At 43.3% G+C, this 19,242-nt stretch overlaps 1 protein-coding gene across 8 annotated transcripts in view; it reads right to left on the minus strand.

The window, feature by feature from the left end:
- Window positions 1-19,242, minus strand: part of LOC124552690 (programmed cell death 6-interacting protein) — a 141,995-nt gene that overhangs the window by 20,586 nt on the left and 102,167 nt on the right. For 3 of the 8 annotated variants that reach the window (XM_047127026.1, XM_047127025.1, XM_047127024.1), the window contains exon 15: window positions 9,400-9,564. The exons of 3 other annotated variants lie outside the window; for them this stretch is intronic. In XM_047127026.1, coding sequence (XP_046982982.1) covers window positions 9,400-9,564 — 165 coding nt within the window. Of the gene's footprint in view, window positions 1-6,343; window positions 6,689-9,399; window positions 9,565-19,242 lie in introns of those variants that run through there. 2 more of the 8 variants (XM_047127030.1, XM_047127031.1) reach the window with 2 other exon arrangements.

The raw sequence follows: 19,242 nt of genomic DNA on the forward strand, positions 1-19,242 counted from the left end.
ACCCTTAACCCGAAACATCGGTTGCTCAGACCCCTCATTTATTTTAAATGTCGAGTGTGCAAAAAAGTGCGGCTTCACTTTCCCAGTACCTTCAGCGCAATACTTACCGCGTTTAAAGCAGCAGTCAACAATCAGTTTTACTTCGTCAGTGAAGACGTACAGAGTACTGTTTACAGGCGTGGGCAAAGCGGTGTGCCTGAGATACCACACGTTTCGTATTACGTACAAGAATTTGGTAGGTCCAATAGACCGCACGTTTCTAATTACGACATTTTTGTGTTATTTTATAGCGTCTTCTTCTATGTGTGAATTTATGTCATATATCTAAAAACACAGATGATGTGACTTACCGAACGAAAGTGCTGGCAGGTCGATAGACACACAAACAAACACTAACATACACATGAAATTCAAGCTTTCGCAACAAACTGTTGCCTCATCAGGAAAGAGGGAAGGAGAGGGAAAGACGAAAGGATGTGGGTTTTAAGGGAGAGGGTAAGGAGTCATTCCAATCCCGGGAGCGGAAAGACTTACCTTAGGGGGAAAGAAGGGGTATACAGTCGCGCACACACACACACACATATCCATCCGCACATACACAGACACAAGCAGACATTTGTAAAGGCAAAGAGTTTTTCCCACGTGGAATGTTTCCCTCTATTAAATTTATGTCATATTTCAGGTATAACATGGATCGACTTTCTACCAAGAGTAACATATCTACAGCTAATCCAGATTTGGAAGGTTGGGTCCAAGCACAGATAATGCAATTTAGATGAAGACAAAAGTGGGATCGATGATGACACATTTGATGATGATCCAGATTTTGTGATAGGTGATAGCCACCATGAAACAGAGACTCATACTAGTGAAGAAAATGTTTTATTGGAAGAAGAGCCTAGAGCAGTCCATAGTACACATAACACCTCACAGAAAACACAGTACTTTTATGGTAAAAATAATTTCTAATGGGAACGTTCTGAGCCTGTTAGAACAAGAAGAACACCAGAGCACAACATTCTGAAAGGAGGAATGCCTGGCCTAACAGCCAAAAGTTAAAGTTTAGGACAATACAAACGTGAAACTGAATACAATAAGGGCAAAGTTGCAGGAAACAATTAATCCGTCTAATTACAGAGATACTGACAATGTTGAAATCAAAAAAGCTTTCATCTGAGACTTGACGATGCGACTACCAGTGACGAAAGAAAGAAGTCAGACCCCAGCTGCCCAGTATCAAACATTTTTAAGAAATTCATTTTCAGGTCTCAGCAATTGCACCATATAAAAGGCAATGTTACACTGGATGAAATGTTAGTATCATTCAGGGAAAAATGTCCTTTCTGCGTTTATATGCCTAGCAAACCAGCCAAATACGGCATAAAAATTATGTGCCCGGCAGACTCTGGAAACGCTTACCTCTTCAATGCCTACATACATTCAGGGAAAGATGATGGATGTGACCTGACAGAAGAAGAAAAGAAGCTTGCCAAACCAACTCAGTCTGTTTTACGTCTGTGCAAATCAATAGAAGGAAGTGACAGAAACATTACCACTGACAATTGGTTTACATCTACAGAACTCATTCGTGAGCTGAGAAAGAAGGGACTAACATACGTAGGAACGGTCAGAAAGAACAAATGCGAAATTTCCCAAGAGTTTTTGGCTGATAAAAGCAGGCCAGATGGGTTAGCATTATATGGATTCTCTGTCAATACAACACTGGTTTCATTTGTTCCTAAGAGAAACAAGGCAGTAATTCTTGTGTCTTCAATGCATCATTCCATGGAAAATGATACCGTGAAAAATAAGCCAGAAATTATTTGTTACTACAATGCAACCAAATCTGGACCAATTTGTTTGACATGAAATGTGCCAATTATTCGTCAGACGTACAAGGTGCTGGCCGATGGCAGTCTCTTATACACTTGTAAACATCAGTAGTGTGAACAGTTTTGTTCTGTGTTTGTGCTACAGAGGAAACCCCATGCCAACTCGTCTCAAATTCACCAAAAGTCTTCCCATGGAGCTGATAGAGCCACATCTAAGAAGATGCATGGAAATTCAAAATTTACCCAGAAATATCAAAAAAATGATCCACAAAGTTCTGGGAAACACTCAGCAATCAAGCTAAGATATACCAAGTGATAGAATGGACAAAAGGAAAACGTGTATGAAGTGCCCTGCGTCCAAGAATAGGAAAACGGCATATAAGTGCATCAAATGTGGTCACCCAGTTTGCCTGGAATGCAGCAAAAAGATGTGTGTCGACTGTACAAAAGAGAAGTGACTTAATATTTCAGTTCAGTTGATTATTATCTTTTTTTTGCTAGGGAATATTAAAAATTTATATTAAATTTATTTATTACTATTAAATATATATTTATATTTTTATATTTATATTAAACTTACTTATAACATGAATTAAATGACTATTTACTTGATTTCTGTCAACTTATGTGGAGTACCGCGATATAAAATATTAGGTGGTGTGAGAGACTGCATGTTTCTAGTTACGCACATTTCAGAGATGTTTCATGTTAAGGGTTAAAAATTATTTGTGCTAGGATATTGTGATAAAGAATGATCCCCTTCAACAACATGAACTCAAGAGTAGGAACAGTGACTTTCTTTTCAATCATTTGTCACAGTTTTTTGGACTTCATAACTTATCTGATGTGTAATTGATGTACCGTAGTAGTTCTTTTACACAGGAGGAAAGGGCAAAATTTACCACTTAGCCTGTGTATACAAAACAAATTTTGGGGCAGTTCTGTAATTTTAATGTTACTTGCTTATGCAGATACTGTGAGGATGGCCAATAAATGGAAACAATCGTAATAAAGTAAATATTCATACAGATTTATTTAAATGTGCCCTATTTACCCTCACTTTTTCTGCAAGAATCTCCCGTCTATGTCACTGCAGCTCCTGCTGTCCTCCTCCACGAATGTCTTGTAATCATCTGTTTAAGAAATTAGGCATTTTGACTTTTGATATTTATTCCCTCAAAGTTTATTGTTAATAACCCACTGCAGTCCAAAAAGAACAATGATGTATGTAATTACAATATCGGAAAAAAATGACATTCATTATTCTACATTAAGATTGCCTAACACAGAAAGGGGGTGCAAAATGTTACTGCCAAAATTCTTGATCACTTACCCAATAGTATGCAATGCCTGACAAATGGCAAAGTTACATTTGAAAACAAACTACTCCTATTCCATAGAAGGATATCTATTTTCGTACTGTGTAGAAGGTGGTGGGTAGGAATTACTCTCACCCACCTATACTTATAAAACAATAAAATAAAAAAGTACCACTTCTAAAGGGTCAGCATTCAAACCATATTCATATACAAATGTGAAATGGAAATGTAAAATGGCTCAATCTATATTGTTATGACAAATGGAAATGAGACAGAGGGAAAGTAAGAAAACCGTTTATCATTTCAAAAGCAATTGTCAGGACTGAGAATACATTATCCCACGGCAGCGCTTTCCCGGAAAAACAGTCAGGGTTGCCAGCGGAACCACCAGGGTACCCAGGTGTGCATCTGTTCATCCGAAGCAAATTGACGGCAGCATAAGTCTTTCTCCAGGGCTCCAAAAATATGGAAATATGGGAAAGATCGTAACTGTACAGAGGTCACGTAAGGGCTTCCCGGCAAAACTTCTGCAGCGTACTCGAACCGACCTCGGCGACGTACTGACGGACAAAGAAATGCACACCTCGATACAATTGTGGTTCCGTAGGCAACTGCGAACACTTTTCCACAAAGGCACCGACCGTCTCACTCGATCTGACTATAGTCTACTACCCTCATTTTACTTTTGTAGACGTTCGTCTCTTATCAGATGCTATCCATTCCGTTTGACTGCCCTTCCGAGTCCCTTGTCAGCTCCGACCGAATAGCAGTATTGTTGGTGAACCTCACAGTGTTTGTGTCTTCTTCCTGAACTTCAATTCTCTTTCCAAATTTCTCCTGTTCAGAATACAGAGTGAGTAACACTGGGAGAGGGGGGGAGGGGGGGGGGGGGGTAGCTACAGTCGCGGCTCACTCCCTGCCTCTTTTTCTTGTCGTTCAAATTTTAACTGCAGTCTGGTTGGTGTACAAGTTGCAAAACATTATAATAAATAATACTTAAATCACACCCCAAAACATGGAATACAAATTACTGAAAAATTCGAGAAAATATATATAAATTACATTATGTCATTTACGAACACAATTCCGGGTAATTTCCCCTCCTGTCCTTTACTGGTACGCCTCCTTTTGTCCCGTGACTCACAGTGACTGGAACCCTACTTATTATTATTATTTCTGCTGACAATTTCATCTTTTGTCCAATATTTTTGTGCCCAAGTGTTCTGTTGCATTCTGTGATCTTTGTTTCATTTGGAAGACAGATTAAAATACAGTTACTAAATCTGACACTGAAATAATGTGTTATGTGAATAGCACCTCCAACAAACAATGTGTACGTGGAGTGAGTAGACGATCTAATGCTATGCGGTTCTATAGCTATTTTTTACGTTTGTACCGTGCGAGAACGGAAGTACAAATCTGGTAAGTAGTGTTTTAGAATTTATCACCTACATGAGCTCTACACACAGTACTATTGTAGAAACAACTGCCAGTCGGTTTGATTTTGTAGCTCCATATGTAAAGTAATAAGAAGTAATAAGCGTTATTCAGCTTCGACGATAGTGCATTCAGACAAAAAGGTTTCGAGCCCTGACAAGAGTGGAAAACCTGCCCGGAACTGGTCGCCTACCGGTTTTCACCGACAACTTGAAAGAATTTTATTTCCTGTGATACAAAAATCGGTGCTATTAAGGTATTTCTTCCACATAAATTACAATTTGAAGAAATGATTAAAAAGAGTGTTACATTACTTTTATGTACTAAGTTTTTGTGATACTTCTCAAGAGTGCGGTGCAGTTTTTCTAAACCAGTACCCAAACTAAAAAGCGTGAAGCTCTATAAACCCAGAAGACATCTGATTAATACAAATTAGGTTACCAAAAAACACACGAGCATATGTCAGTCGGTCGATTTGGGGGAAGGGACCGAGCACAAAGGTCATCAGTCCCATCGGATCAGGGAAGAACGGGGAAGGAAGTCTGCCGCACCCCTTCGACGGGACCGACCCGGCATTTGCCCGAAGTGATTTACGGAAATCGTGGAAAATTTAAATTGGGGTGGCCGGACGCAGGTCCTAATGGTCATCCTCTCGAATGCAGGTCCAGTGTGAATATGTTCTAAAAAACTGTCAGAGAAGTGTGTGCGCGAATTTACAAATAGCTGGTAATCTTCCAGAACAGTTCCATGGTCCTGTAATTTGAGCATTTCAAAACTATCATCATCTCCATTTCTTAACAGTTTACAGAAGCGAGTTTGTTTCTAGAAAATATTTCCCTAAGATTTCCACATTTTTCCAGATTATAATTCAGAATGTCCCCGAACAAACTTCTGTCGTACGTGGGAACGAGTTTTACTTTCCCCGAGAATTTCCGATTTTTCGCACAAGTTGCCACTGTGATATAGCGACATTCTTAAAGGTTCCAGTCTGAAGATTCTTTACAAAAATTACTGAAAATTAGATGAGATTAAGAATGGCTCCATTCAATGTGGTCTTACATAAAGAATTACCCAACCATACTACTGGCTTAGAAGAGAACAACAGACCAGAATTATTAGGTGTACAGAAACTGAACTATGTCTCCGTGAGAGATCCACGGAAATATATCACCGACGTACAAAGGCAGTCGTAACAGAAGATGAAGCTGAGGACCCTTACAAGGTGCTGAAACCGAGCAAGTTTTCACTTCGAGGTGCTCCCTGCACACACACACACACACACACACACACACACACACACACACACACACACACACAAAGATGAACAAAAACAAACCAAAAACAAAATTAAAAAGCTCAAAATGTAAACATATATAAATTTTATCGCAGATGTTCAGAGACAGAAAATGATAAATAGGTAATAACAAGACACAAAAGCGGTGAGCAAGGATTATCAAAAAGTTAGAAGTGTATGTGTGGGTGAAAGCATTTTGTATTTATAAACATATATCTGCATTGCTCTATTGTTAATCTGTTATAAGCACACTACATTGGCTGAACAGAAACAATGGTATAAAAGCTGCATCTAAGTGCTTACAGGGGAAACGAAGTACAGAAAGGAGGACAAGGAAGAAGAAGGAAAGGGGGTCAGAGAGCAGAAGCTTTCACCTGACAAGCAGGAAGGGTAGCTGAACAATCACCACAAGGTGTTACAAAATTATTTTATTAAAACATTTAGATTTTTATCTTCTGAGATTCAGGCACTTAAATTCTCCCACTAGATAAAGATTAAAGGGTGTAAACAGATTTAAGCGAGGAAGTACAGCGCTATCACATACAATGATTAATATTACTGTTAACATTACAAAAAACTATTTCCTATTTGTTACTGAGCAAAAGGCAGCAGATAAGTGAGGTAGTTTGCTGTGACGGTGAGGTATGCACACTTTCATTCCCAGTCCGTTTCGTTACAGCCGTCAGATCGATTGCACTTTCGGTTCACAGAATAAATGCCGGCAAGTCCACTGCGCTAGGAAGAATCGAGACTGGGGTGTGCAGACCTGCTCTACAAGGTCGTATTGAGTTAAGCTTCATTCTGACCTGCAATATCAAGCAAAACCTTCAACTTTATTGCGTGCCACTGAAATATAAAGCAAGCAGTTATTATTTTCTACAAAATATTTAAGAACTGAACACACGTCAGCGCAGGATAGCGGTTTATCGAACACGTACACCGGTTATCTTCGAGAGTAAACCACGACACACAAAAGGTGAGAAAGGTGAAGAAGCAGCTCGGTATATTTCGTTAGTACTCGTCTGTGGCAGTTTCCCGAAGTCCTATTAAATGTATCAAGTTTAGTCTGCTGATGAAATAATTTTAAGTAAAACAGATATTTCGACAAAACTTTTCTTTCTGGTTATTTTATTTGTAGTACAGACTTTAAGAATAGATTATTAACCTTGTAAAAACACAGATTTGAACATTAAAGCGTCACGTTACTGACGCAAATCGGTCTATTTCTCCTCCGTCGATAAGCCCGTGCTACTTTCCACTTATAACCGACAACTCGACAAAAGGCTCAATTTTTTGACCTACCTATAAATTTGAAAAAGCGTGCCCCGGCACATTTTTGGTAGTCTCTTTCCCATTTAAGTATCGTACCGAAGATCGATACCTCTACGCTTTTCCATTTTGACAATCTTTTCTGTCTTCCACCTAAACTTATTTTGCTGTGCTCTTCTTTCACAATCACCGTGCACACATTTCTTATTTTTCAACTCGAACCGACTGGACCCTACGTTATTTTACTTTCATTCCTCGCTTTAGTGCAGCACGTGTTTGAGGGTCTAATTTAAACTCACATATTTTGTGCTTCCTTACTTTCTCAACCTTTACCTTTCGAAGTTCGAAATGCCAGCAGGTTTTCGTGTCAGTGAAAGTTCTATTACCAGCTCATTTGTCCTCGAGACAGCAGTCTGAACACTGTGTCGGTCTCTGCTATCTATCGATATGTCTGACTTTAATCCGGTTCTCAAAATTTTATGAAACATATCTTCCCTCCCACCCGTTATAGGAAATCGTCGAGGAGGAAAACGACAACAGAATTAAAATTAGGTCGCAGTGTAATAGTCTCTCCCACTACAGCTCCAGCGTCATTAAGGTACCAGCAGTCAGTGCACTGTCGTTATCGAAGTCGGCGTATCACCGGGGCTGCACAATCACGATACTATAAACATTTTTATAGCAACAGGAAACCTTTTACGTAGACTAAAAGTAGAAGAAAGAAAAAAATACACAGGCAACACAACAGATAAGCAGGAGGTATTTGACGGGCAGAGGAGGTGGAGTGGGAACAGGGATTCAGAGGAGAAAAAATAAGAACTCTACATCATAAGAGAGCAGAATTTGAAAAACAGCAACAAAACTGACTTCATAAATAACTTTACACATGAAAAATAAACAAAAATAAATTTTAGGTAAATAATACTAGACAAGTACATTTACATACCACCTTAAATAATCAATTTTTGAAAAATAATGTAATCGAATAGATAAAAAATATACTCACCGAGTGGCTGCAGGAAAACACACACGTACAGGTATAGAAATTTGCAAGCTTTCGGAGCCAGAGGCGCCCCCTCCTCCCCGCAGAAAGGTTGAAGGTGAAGGGAGAGAGGGGCGAAGAAAAATGACCCGTCACGTTTAGGAATTGGGGAGAGTTTGGAAAAGCTGCCCAGAACCCCAAATCGGGGGAGATTTACCGGACAGGATGCCAAGGGACTTCTCGTCCCGCCCGGTAAGTGTCCCCTGACCTGGGGTTCTGGGTGACTCGCAAACTCTCCCCGTTCCCTAAACCGCACCGGTCTTTTTCCTTCACCCCTCTTCCTTGCCCTCTGTCCGTTCTGCCCAGAAGATGGAGCCACTGGCTCCGAAAGCTTGCAAATTTCGATAACTGTGTGTGTGTGCGCGTTCTTCTGCAGCCACTAGGTGAATAGATTTACTTAATCGTCTAATTACATTATATATACCAGCTTAAATGAACTGAAACCACAGTGTTGACTACTGGTGAAAACTGCCAGCAGTGGACAGAGTTCTTGAGATACACTGATCTGTAACTGAGAACACACATCCGAGGGCAGCAGATGTGCTGGACTTCTCGTTTCCATTAGCATGCCAAATGTCACACTGAGCATTAATGTGGGAGTTTCAAACATTGATAACTAAGTCTGCAACTTGTTGGCAATTTTACCATAAATTGATCAAAATGAAAAGAAGGGAGGCACTAAACACTGTCCTCTGCTTTGAACAACTGTGAAGCAAGGAAAAAAATTTAATGGCTGTATTGGTTATATTTATATGCCTGCAACAGTGTGCCAAGATATTGTGACACGACCTGTAAATAGGCACAGACAGGAATGATGCTACTACATACTTCAAGTGACTACAAACAGTGAAAAAGCTAACAACGTGTTCCACCTGCAGATCAGTTCTACTTTTATCGTGTTTCACTCCTCCCCACCGTGCTACCGCAGGGAGAATACTTACGGTCGAAGTCCGAGGCGTGAGATGCCAGACTGTCACAGTGGCTCGTTTGCAATTCTTCTCGTAAAGCTGTAAGCATCGAATGCAGCCGAAGAAAAAATTTCACAGAACTGCTCAAAAGGAAAGCCTCATTAAAGAAGTTAGCAAACTCGTGTTTACGAGCCCACAGCACACTTTCAGAATGAGAGATGGGAGGACGCGAGACGGTTGGCAGTGAGATGAATGGTAATGAGATGATTTTCAATCAGAAGAGAGAATTATTCCTTACTTCCTGTCTGCGGCTCACTCTTTCCCATGACGGTACCCACTGCCTCAGTGAATTTGCCATACTGCTGCTTCGGAATGTCCATCAAGTAGCCGGCTGCCTGCGTAATGCGCTGCTGCGTTTCCTCTTTAGTACGGACTGCCAGGTCTTTTACCCAAGTCAGGGTTCCTGCAAAACAACTGCAACTGCATTTCTGCTCCCGTTCCTCAGAATGCGCACGGCACAACTACGAACTAACCCTCGGTTAGTAAGTTACGCAACTCCGAACGAGGTAGGGAGCACTGTACAGAAATCTATTCTAAGATTCGTCTCCGAGCAGGACTACAGGCAGAGAAAAGCGGGCACTGTGGCTAATGCAGTCTGAAAAAAGCGGGCACTGTGACTAATGCAGTCTGAAGCACGACAGAGAAATGTCTCTTCAGAAACCTGGAAACAGGAGTAGAAGTCGGGGAGGTACGTACGGAGAGGCAGTACGGTGACCGCAGGAAAGCGTAACGCAGTGCACAGATGAGAAGAAATATTTTTTTGAAGCTTAAAATTGTGAGAAATTAATGTCCTCAAACTTTGTTACCAAACAGACTAATTAAATGTATCAAATAAGGGTCTGTACAAAGTAATATTGAAGTCGCTCTCAGAGCCGCACAAAAAGCGGTGACTTATTTTACAAATGGAAGGTAGCAAATTGTTACAGAAATGGAAGATCGATTTGCTCTAGAATAGTTATCCTGGCATAAAAGCAATAACCCACCGCCTAAAATCCTGGCTGTGCTAAGCAATTACAAAAAAATAAGGGATGAAAACAATCTTTGAAAATATTATGTAATTGTATAGATAAAAAGTCTACTCACATGCACATATATAGGTATTTAAATTTGCAAACTTTTGGAGCCAGTTGCCCCTCCTCCTGGCAAAAGGCTTCAAGAGGGAAGAAAAACACACGAAGGAAAAGGACTGGTGAGGTTTAGGAAATGGAGAGACTTTGGAAAAGTCACCCAGAACCCCAGTCAGGGGAGAATTACTGCACCGGATTAGAAGGAAAGACCGATTCTCGGGGACTGCGCCAGACGAGATTTGAAAACCTGAGAGCTTAAAGGTGGGAGACAGGGTAATACACACACAGAGACTGCTGCCAAAGCATCGTGCACAAGTTAATATTAGTAGAGACTAAACAGATACAGAAGACTAAAAGGGATAAAGAAACAAACTCAAACACCTGAAAGTTCAGGTAGGAATACCAACACTGTAGCAAAACACAGACTTCTACTTACCGTAAAGAAGGCACGTTAAGTTACCGACAGGCACAATTAAGATAGTTTCCTAAAGCTTTCGACAACGTTCATCAGTAAAACACACACACACACACACACACACACACACACACACACACACACATATTCATATACACAAGCAAGCACACCTCATGTACACAAATTGGTCTACATAGAAAATGAAGAAAGTAACAGTTACCGCGAAGAAAAGCTGAGACTGCCACAAGGGTGGCAAGAACCGAAGCATATTTAATGTCAGTTCCCATCTGTGGAGTTCTGGAAAACTTGTGACCTGAAGGAAGAATACAGATGGCACATGTGGTGAAGCAGGCACTGATGCTGTAGAGGAAGTTCTGCTACAGAATATTGTGTGTTCCCAGTTACACCCTCTGCCTATGCCATTCATCCTAACCGATAACTCAGTGGTAATCATTTCGATGCAAAATGCTAGTACACAATATGTTGTTTCAAAAGTGGGTCTCCCTTCAATAGTACACGTTCAGTCTGTTACAGGACTGATATAGGTGGTGGTGGTTGTTGTTGTTGTTGGGAAGGGGCGGGGGCGGGCGGGCGAGGGGGGGGGGGGGGTGGAGGCGGGCGGGAGGGGGGGGGGGTGGCGGGGGGGGGGGGGGGCACAGGGCAAGTCTGGCAGTGGGGCAGTCACAGGGGTAGGAACCAACCAGAGGGTAGGGAAATTGATGCAGAAGCAGCACAGGATCTAACAAAGATATTGCGGAGATTCGGGGGGCGACGAAAAGCAGTTCTAGGTGTGGTGGGCAAAATGTTTGTCAGAATGGATCTCATTTCAGGGCACGACTTTAGGAAGTTTGGTGGCCGGTGAATGCCGAGGCAACGTGACCAGCCTCCCCTCGATTTCCAGACGCGCTGTACGGGAGAGCGCACGAGCTACACTGTGGGTGCAATATATTCAGTTTCCGAGAAAACTTCGAGCACCTACACTCTACGAGATCCGTCGATACGAATTCCGGTCCTACGGCACCTCGTAACGACCGGACACGAGGTCTCGAGATCTCGTCACGATACCTAATAGGAGTTAAACCTCGCCAGTTCGCCCGTACAATTTTGTAAGGAGGTGTTTGTGTGGTTAACATAATACCTGCCCACACCATTAGGGATTCTCCTCGATATCGGTCCCTTTCCAGAATGTTCGGTCCCGAAATTGAGTTCCACATTCCCTCCAGATGCAAATCTGTCGAGAATCGGTGTCCGGATCGAATCGGGACTGGTCTGCGAAAAGAACTTCGGCCCACTATTCGAACGTCCCGGTGGCATGCCGACGGCTCCACTCTAGACGTTCTCTTCTGAAGAGACATCAGAAGTAGGTGTACGCCACGTCCCTCCGTCTGCTCGAGCCTCCTGTACACCTTTTGCCTCGACAGAACAAGTCCGGTGGATGCCGCGGGGTCAGATTCCAGTTGGCGTGCGCTATTAAGGCAGTACTGCTGTGCCCTCGTGAGCAAATAAGGGTCCCGACGTCACAAACGGTCGGCCCCGTCCCGGTCTCCGGGATACAGTTTATAGAGACAAACCGTCGCCGTACGATTCACATTTAGCCACCGGGCCACACGAGTTCGCGACTGTCCCGCTTCCGTTCTTCTTACGGCCCGCCACTCCGAAGAGTCTGGCAGGTGTCTTCTCTGTGCCATAATGCACCGTCTGTGGCTGTGTACACAGCAGTTGTGGAAGAGGGACTACCTGTCAAACACTACCCCATTCGACAGATACCCTGACGTCACTGTCGGCGTGGTCGTCTGTCGACCGGAATGCCGACTTCCGTGCAGAACACAATTGTACGTACAGCTGTTGACATTTTGTACAATTATATCGTGAATTGAGACACGGAAAGGCGAAATAGCAGTTTGTCGCTTTAATTTCGGACACCGGCGTATCTAAATCGAACCGGGAACTGAAGGGTTACGGATCCCGAGAAAGTCACCTTCGAGCAACCCACGAAAAGGTCTGCACAGGGAGGAGCTATTCCGGTTCCCGTCGCTGTGCTCCCGATCGGTTAGCACGTCTGCCCCTCGAAGGTAAAGTAGTAGTTAGTAAGAATAAAGTTGATTGAGGTGTCACAGGTATGGAGTAAGGTGGTGTCGACCGAGGAAAGGTTCAGTAGCAGACAGACATTCCGTGTACACGGGGGACGGAGGGACGTGAATCAGTGGTGACAAGCAAGGTGTGTCGTGGGATTGGGACAGGTGCAGATTTCAGATGACCTAGGAAATTGTTGGTGTCTTTATTATAGCTACAGGTTGCATCAACTAAGGTAGTTATACGTTCAGTGAGTGCTTTGAAGCCAGTAATTACAGGATGGCTAGGGTGATTGGGTTTGTGGATCTTAGAAGGCAAAAGGTGGGGGTGTTTGGTTTGGGTGGGGTACGAATTTATACAGATTGAGATGACAATCCTTAAGAGTGACCTGAGGCTTTACGAAGGTACTGCAGGTCAGTTCAAATCACAGGAATGGTATCTCTACGGCAGATGCCGTACGTAGAGTTTTCAGACAGCTGGCACAGACCTTTGCTTAATTACTCCTGTCAGTCAAGTACCACAGTGGTAGATCCCTTGTTCACTGGAAGATAATGTTGGACTCGTCAGTTTTTAGGGAACGAAAAATCTGAGGTTCTGCACAGAACAGATTACGATCACATTGTAGGGACCTGAGGACAGGTTGTGAAGCAGGTACCCTCGGGATAATCGTAAGGAATGATTCTGAGATAGTGACGGTGGATTATGTCGGGATTGTGGCCAGAACCGTTCGAAGTAATCTCTGCCTCGCACCTTTTACGCTCCCAGGTTTTAAAATCTAGACCCGTGCAGTCCCCGAGAATCAGTCTTTCCTTCTCGTCCCGTCCAGTAAGTCTCCACCGACCTGGGGTTCCGGGCCACTTTTCCGAGCCCTTCCCATTTCGTAAACCTTACCAGTCCTCTTCCTTCGCCCCTTTTCATTCCCCTTCTGCAGAAGGAGCCACTGGTTCCAAAAGCTTGCACATTTCAATACCTTTATAGGTGTGTTCTCCGGCTGCCACTGGCAAGTAGATTTTTTTATCCATACAATTATGTTACATTTTTAAAGAAAATAACTACAAAAGATGAGAGATTAACATCCTAGTGACATTGAACTAATTAGAAGTAGAACAACAGGACACTCACAGAAAGACAGGGAGGGAAATTGTCTTGACTGTGAAAAGATGTATACAGACACTCTTGAAAAATAATTTGCAGAATTACCGAAAAATTTTAAACGAGACGGCCGTGTGGGGATTTGAAGGGCACTGTTTACTATGTTTACAGGAAAAATTAAACTCTAGTACAGCAAGATTGTTGGTCTAGAGCAGTACAAGACTTTTCATATTTGACATCATCTTAATCCCTAAAGATGGTAAGTTCTGCACCTTCAGTTGCATTATTTGTCACAATGTTTCTGAAGAAAGACAAGCAACAGTACAAGACCATGGGTTATAAGTGTAACAGACACACATCCTGACAGAAATGAACATAAAATTTTTTTCACTATTTGGAGGGACTCCAACAGGACGAAAAATCTCTGACTCAGAAGAGTCAGTGCTCAAATCACTGCCTACCGCACACTACGACGAAACGGAAGGTACTACCTCACATGAAAAAATGATACCGTGCGTATAATCAATTGTATATTTTTAAAGGTGCGCAACAGCCACACAGTTGTGGGTAATTAAGAAAAACTGTTTAAATTGTATAATTATTTTGAATGTGCATCTTTATTGACATTTTTACATTATATGATGCAAATGTGATTGTCAAGCAAGAGATTGAACATTAATCATTAAAAGCTGGAAACTGATGCCTCAAAAAATGTTTAAAACATACAAAAATTGTACACTCCTGCACATTCATATTAGAATTATCTCGACCGTATACAGTATAATATGTACGGTTCTACATTTTGAAATACTAAATCGTGATTCTATAATATTAATCAGTGTTCAACAGTCCACTCATTCGTTGTCCCGGCTGTCATTCTTTAGAGGCCACTTCAAAATGTCTTTTCCGTAATGTCTGTGTCCGTCAGGCAGTAACGTCCTCCGACGTATCAGGAACCTTTCCCGAAGGATGAGCCAGTTTATCTGGTGCAGCCAGAGGACCACGTCAGAGGCCCAGAAGAAAAGTGCGATTAATCTGACGGCCTTCGGTCATTGTAGAAGCTGTATTGCCGTCATTACTTGCGTCGCCAAAAACAAAATGTCAAAAGTGCAGACAGAGAACGTAACCTTCCCCCGTCTGTGACTTCTGGTCCTCCTGTGACACGTTTGCCACCAGTATTTCAGCAACAACAGCAGCAGCAGCAGCAGTACCCTCCCTGACAAGAAATTTACCTGGCTTTGAACTTTTAAAAATGACCTCTGTAACATCACGGACAATATATAATGTGTCCCGTTTCCTCAGTCTCCTTTTTATAGTGTCGAAATCCTTATCGCGAGGTAAATAACTGGAAAGCAATGTCTAATTTCACAGAATTGATTAGGTGTAACAGAATCAGCCGTGAGCTTTCCGGCCTTCACACTCACGGCATATGTATACTGTATTTGTGTCAGTATTTATATAATGTATGCAAAGTACACTGACAGTGAGTTGTCACGGATAAAACTCGTGTTGCACTGGAATTTCTGGTAGGAATACATACTGCATAAAATCAAAAGACTACAAAAAGAATGCGGTCTTCTAATTTTCTGCCCTTCCGTTTACGAAGAAATGGCTCAGTCAGTGCTCTACGTTTTACTGCACCGTTTAACTGACGAGACCTCAGTTTTAGGTGTAACTCCTCGCAGGCGTGCGTCGCTGACAGGTGCCCTCCAAAAATTAACATTGTTTTTCAGAACACTGTAGAGTATGTACTAACTGGTGGACAGATACTGCTTTAATGTCATAATGTTCATTTACACTGAAATCCCAAAGACAGTGATATAACCGTGTGTATTCAAATAAAGAGGTACGTAAGCAGGCATAATAAGGTGCTGCAATTGGGAACGCCTATATAAGAAAACGAGCATCTGGCGCAGTTGTCAGATCCGTTACTACTGCTACAGTGGCAGGTTATCGCCATCTGAGTGACTTTGAACGCACCGTTATAGTCGGCACACGAGTGACGGGACACGGCATCTCCGAGGTAGCGGTGAAGTGGACATTTTCCCGTACGACCGAAATCTGGTAAAACGTCAAATCTCCGACGTCGCTGCCACCGGAAAAAGATCCCGTAATAATAGGACCGACGATACTGAAGAGAATCGTCCGATGTGACGTAAGTGCAAACCTTCTGCGAATTGTTGCAGATTTAGATGTCGGGCCACCGATAAGTGTCGGCGCGCAAACCGTTCGACGAAACGTCGTCGATACGGACTTTCGGAGCCAGAGGCCCACTCTCGTACCCTCGACGACTGCCGACACCTACACCGGACTGTCGAACGACCGGAAACGCGTCGACCGGTCGGACGTGTCTCGTTTCAAATTGCATCGAGTGGACGGGTGTGTACGGGTACGGAGACGACCTCGTAAAAGCGTGGACTCTGCACGTCAGCCGAGGACTGTCGGAGCTGGTGGGGGCTCCGCGTAATGGTGTGGGGTGGGGGCTCCGCGTAATGGTGTGGGGTGCGTGCAGTCGGAGTGATACGGGACCCCCCATACGTCTAAATACGACAGAGCTGACGCGTACGTAAGCATCCCGACTGACCACCTGCACCCATTCGTGTCCACTGCGCATTCTGACAGACTCGGACAATTCGGGCAGAACAATGCGACACCCCACACGTCCAGAATTGCTACAGAGTAACTCCAGAAACACTCTTCTGAGTTTAAACACTTCCACTGGCCACCAAACTCCCCAGACATGAACATTACTGAGCATATCTGGAATGCATTACAATGTGCTGTTCAGATGAGATCTCCACCCTCTTGTACTCTTACAGGACAGCCCTGCAGGATTTGTGGTGGATGATGATGATGATGATGATGATGATGACGATGACGAGGACGGTTGGTTTGTGGGGCGCTCAACTGCGCATCATCAGTGCCGGTACAAATTCCCAATCTTTTACTCGGTCCATTCTGGCCACTTTCACGAATGACGACGAAATGACGAGGACGACACACACACCGAGTCCCCGGGGATTCGTGGTGTCACTTCCCTGCAGCACTACACCAGATATTACTCGAGTCCGTGCTGCGGCACTCCTGCGGGTTCGCAGGGACCCTACACGATATTAGGCAACTGTATCAGTTTCTTTGGCTCTTCAGGTTACATACGTAGTATAGGAGGCAACAGCAAAATCAGCATCACAAAATTACAGACAGATGCCCTTTTAAAAATATACGATTTGATTAGAAGAAAATTGGAAAGTGAACTGAACTGTGCAACTTATCTGCAAATTTGAGACAGGAAGCTTCACGATGTAAAACATGAAAACAGAACAAACGAGACAGAAGAGAGTAGAAGTTAGGCTGGACTGCCAATCTGATAACCAGTTTTAAGTGGTATTTCTTTCCTAAATGCAGGTATCCATTCCAGTTTCTTCTCCTGTACGTGCGCATTCTGATACGGTGACACACTACTACTTTCCGTGCAGCTGTGTTTCTTCGTGCAGTGCAACCCTTATCACAATTACCACAAACATGTCACACACCATCACCCACAATATTAACAACAGAGAAGGTGAATTACTGAATAGGGAAGAACAATCGTAGTAAAACATTTAAAAACAAAAATAACATTAAAATAGATGAAAACATTAAATGTGACAAACTTTCTATATGGTAAAATGTTTGCTTATAGTAACTTAAACAATAACATACTTAATTCGTAACTGAAGCAAGGAAGGTTAAAGTTTAATATCCACCCAAGTGTGGGTCAAAGGAGGCAGAACACGAACTCAAGCTGAAAAGGATTACGTACGAGACAGTCTGTGGCCTATTTGGGGAACAATCTGATGTTCACTTCAGGCAATTTAAGTATACTAAGAAAAAACAATCGTCTGACTGAACCGGGATTTGAACCACACGACAACGTATCCAATATTCTCAACACAGCACCATCCGATCTGGATCGGCATCACTTTCTAAACTGTAAAACACGGTCTCAATCGCATTCATTTAATGTCGTCTGACAACAGTCCACTGGCTGAAGGTGTCAACATTATGCAGTTGTTCCATAAACACCTACACCTACAATTATATATAACACTCCGAGATTGTCGGCGAAGCGGGAGAGTGGCGAGGGGTACGGACAGCGGTCTACAATCCGTGTCAGCCACCGAGACCACGACTCGTCTCTTGAGAGCGAGTTAAACTTTACAGATTTTATTCGCTGCTCACTCGGACAAAAATGTAACGAAACGGGAGACATTTAAAACGAACTATTTTAAAAGCAGGTTTCTGTACCGCAACCAGCAAAAGCGGCACGCACTTTGTCACCAGCAACTGTCAGCCAAAAGCCACGGCACTAACAGCATACGTGCACCAAAACAAAAAGAAAAAATTAAATTTGTGTACAGGTAGCTACTGCTATTGCCTTTTAGTCACACGAAAAGTGTGTTCTTTCCACTTAGTATATTTTAAAAATACAAAGATAATTCACACAATTAGAGCAGTAGTGTAAATTTGCTGTTCGGCAGGGAGAGGACGGAGCACGGGAGCGTCCGGCGTGTGGTGAGAGGACTGGCGGAGCGTCGCTGCACAGCTCCGTCGACCGGCTGCCACCTGCCACCTGCCTCAGCCCTCCACACTACTCTCGCAAATCTCGAAACCACTCGTGTCGCCCGGAATCCTCTCTCGTACGACGACCACGGCACCCGTACGCGTCGATCGACTGTCACTCTTCCGGTTCGGTTTCGCGTCCTCCGTACCCCGTTCTTAACTCCAGAGCACACGACTCTAAGCAAAAAGACGGCTCTCCGGACCGACCGAAATCGCTTACCAATTCTTATTCCTGCTGCACCGTGCTATGAAATAACTCCCACAACTCACTTCTCAGAGCAGCTACGTCTGCCTTCGATCGAATCACGTACTCGAGATTCGTGTTCTAGAACCGACGTGGCACTCGCCGGTTCTGCCGACAGTAGCCTCGCACGCGTACTGCCCGTCGTGCCGGGCTTCCGTACGCTCGGCCGAAGTTGCGGGTGGCAGCGGCCAGATTCCTGCAGTGTCGAGCGACTGCCACCTCGTGGCCGAATTTCGGAGCATGGTCACTGTGCTCTAACTCTGGTGTCAGTAAACGACCGCCCGGTGAATTTTAGGAGGAAGTAACGAGGTATACTGCGGCAGTATAATTTAAGTTCGACTCTCACTTTTGATAGAGGAACACAAATATCGCACCACCGACTATATTACAGTGTCTCGTGCACTCGCACGAAGCGTTATCGTCAAAATTCACTGTAGAATAACTTTAAACCTGTTCAGCATCTCTAACGTATAAGATTTTTAAATAGAGCTCGATACGGAGCTCGACAGATACGGCAGAAATCCAATTATTCGGACTCCGACTGCTCGGATTGCTTCGAGCAGAAAGAAATTTGACTGTACTACTAAA

Source organism: Schistocerca americana, chromosome 10 (genome assembly GCF_021461395.2).
Source record: "Schistocerca americana isolate TAMUIC-IGC-003095 chromosome 10, iqSchAmer2.1, whole genome shotgun sequence".
NCBI lineage: Eukaryota > Metazoa > Arthropoda > Insecta > Orthoptera > Acrididae > Schistocerca > Schistocerca americana.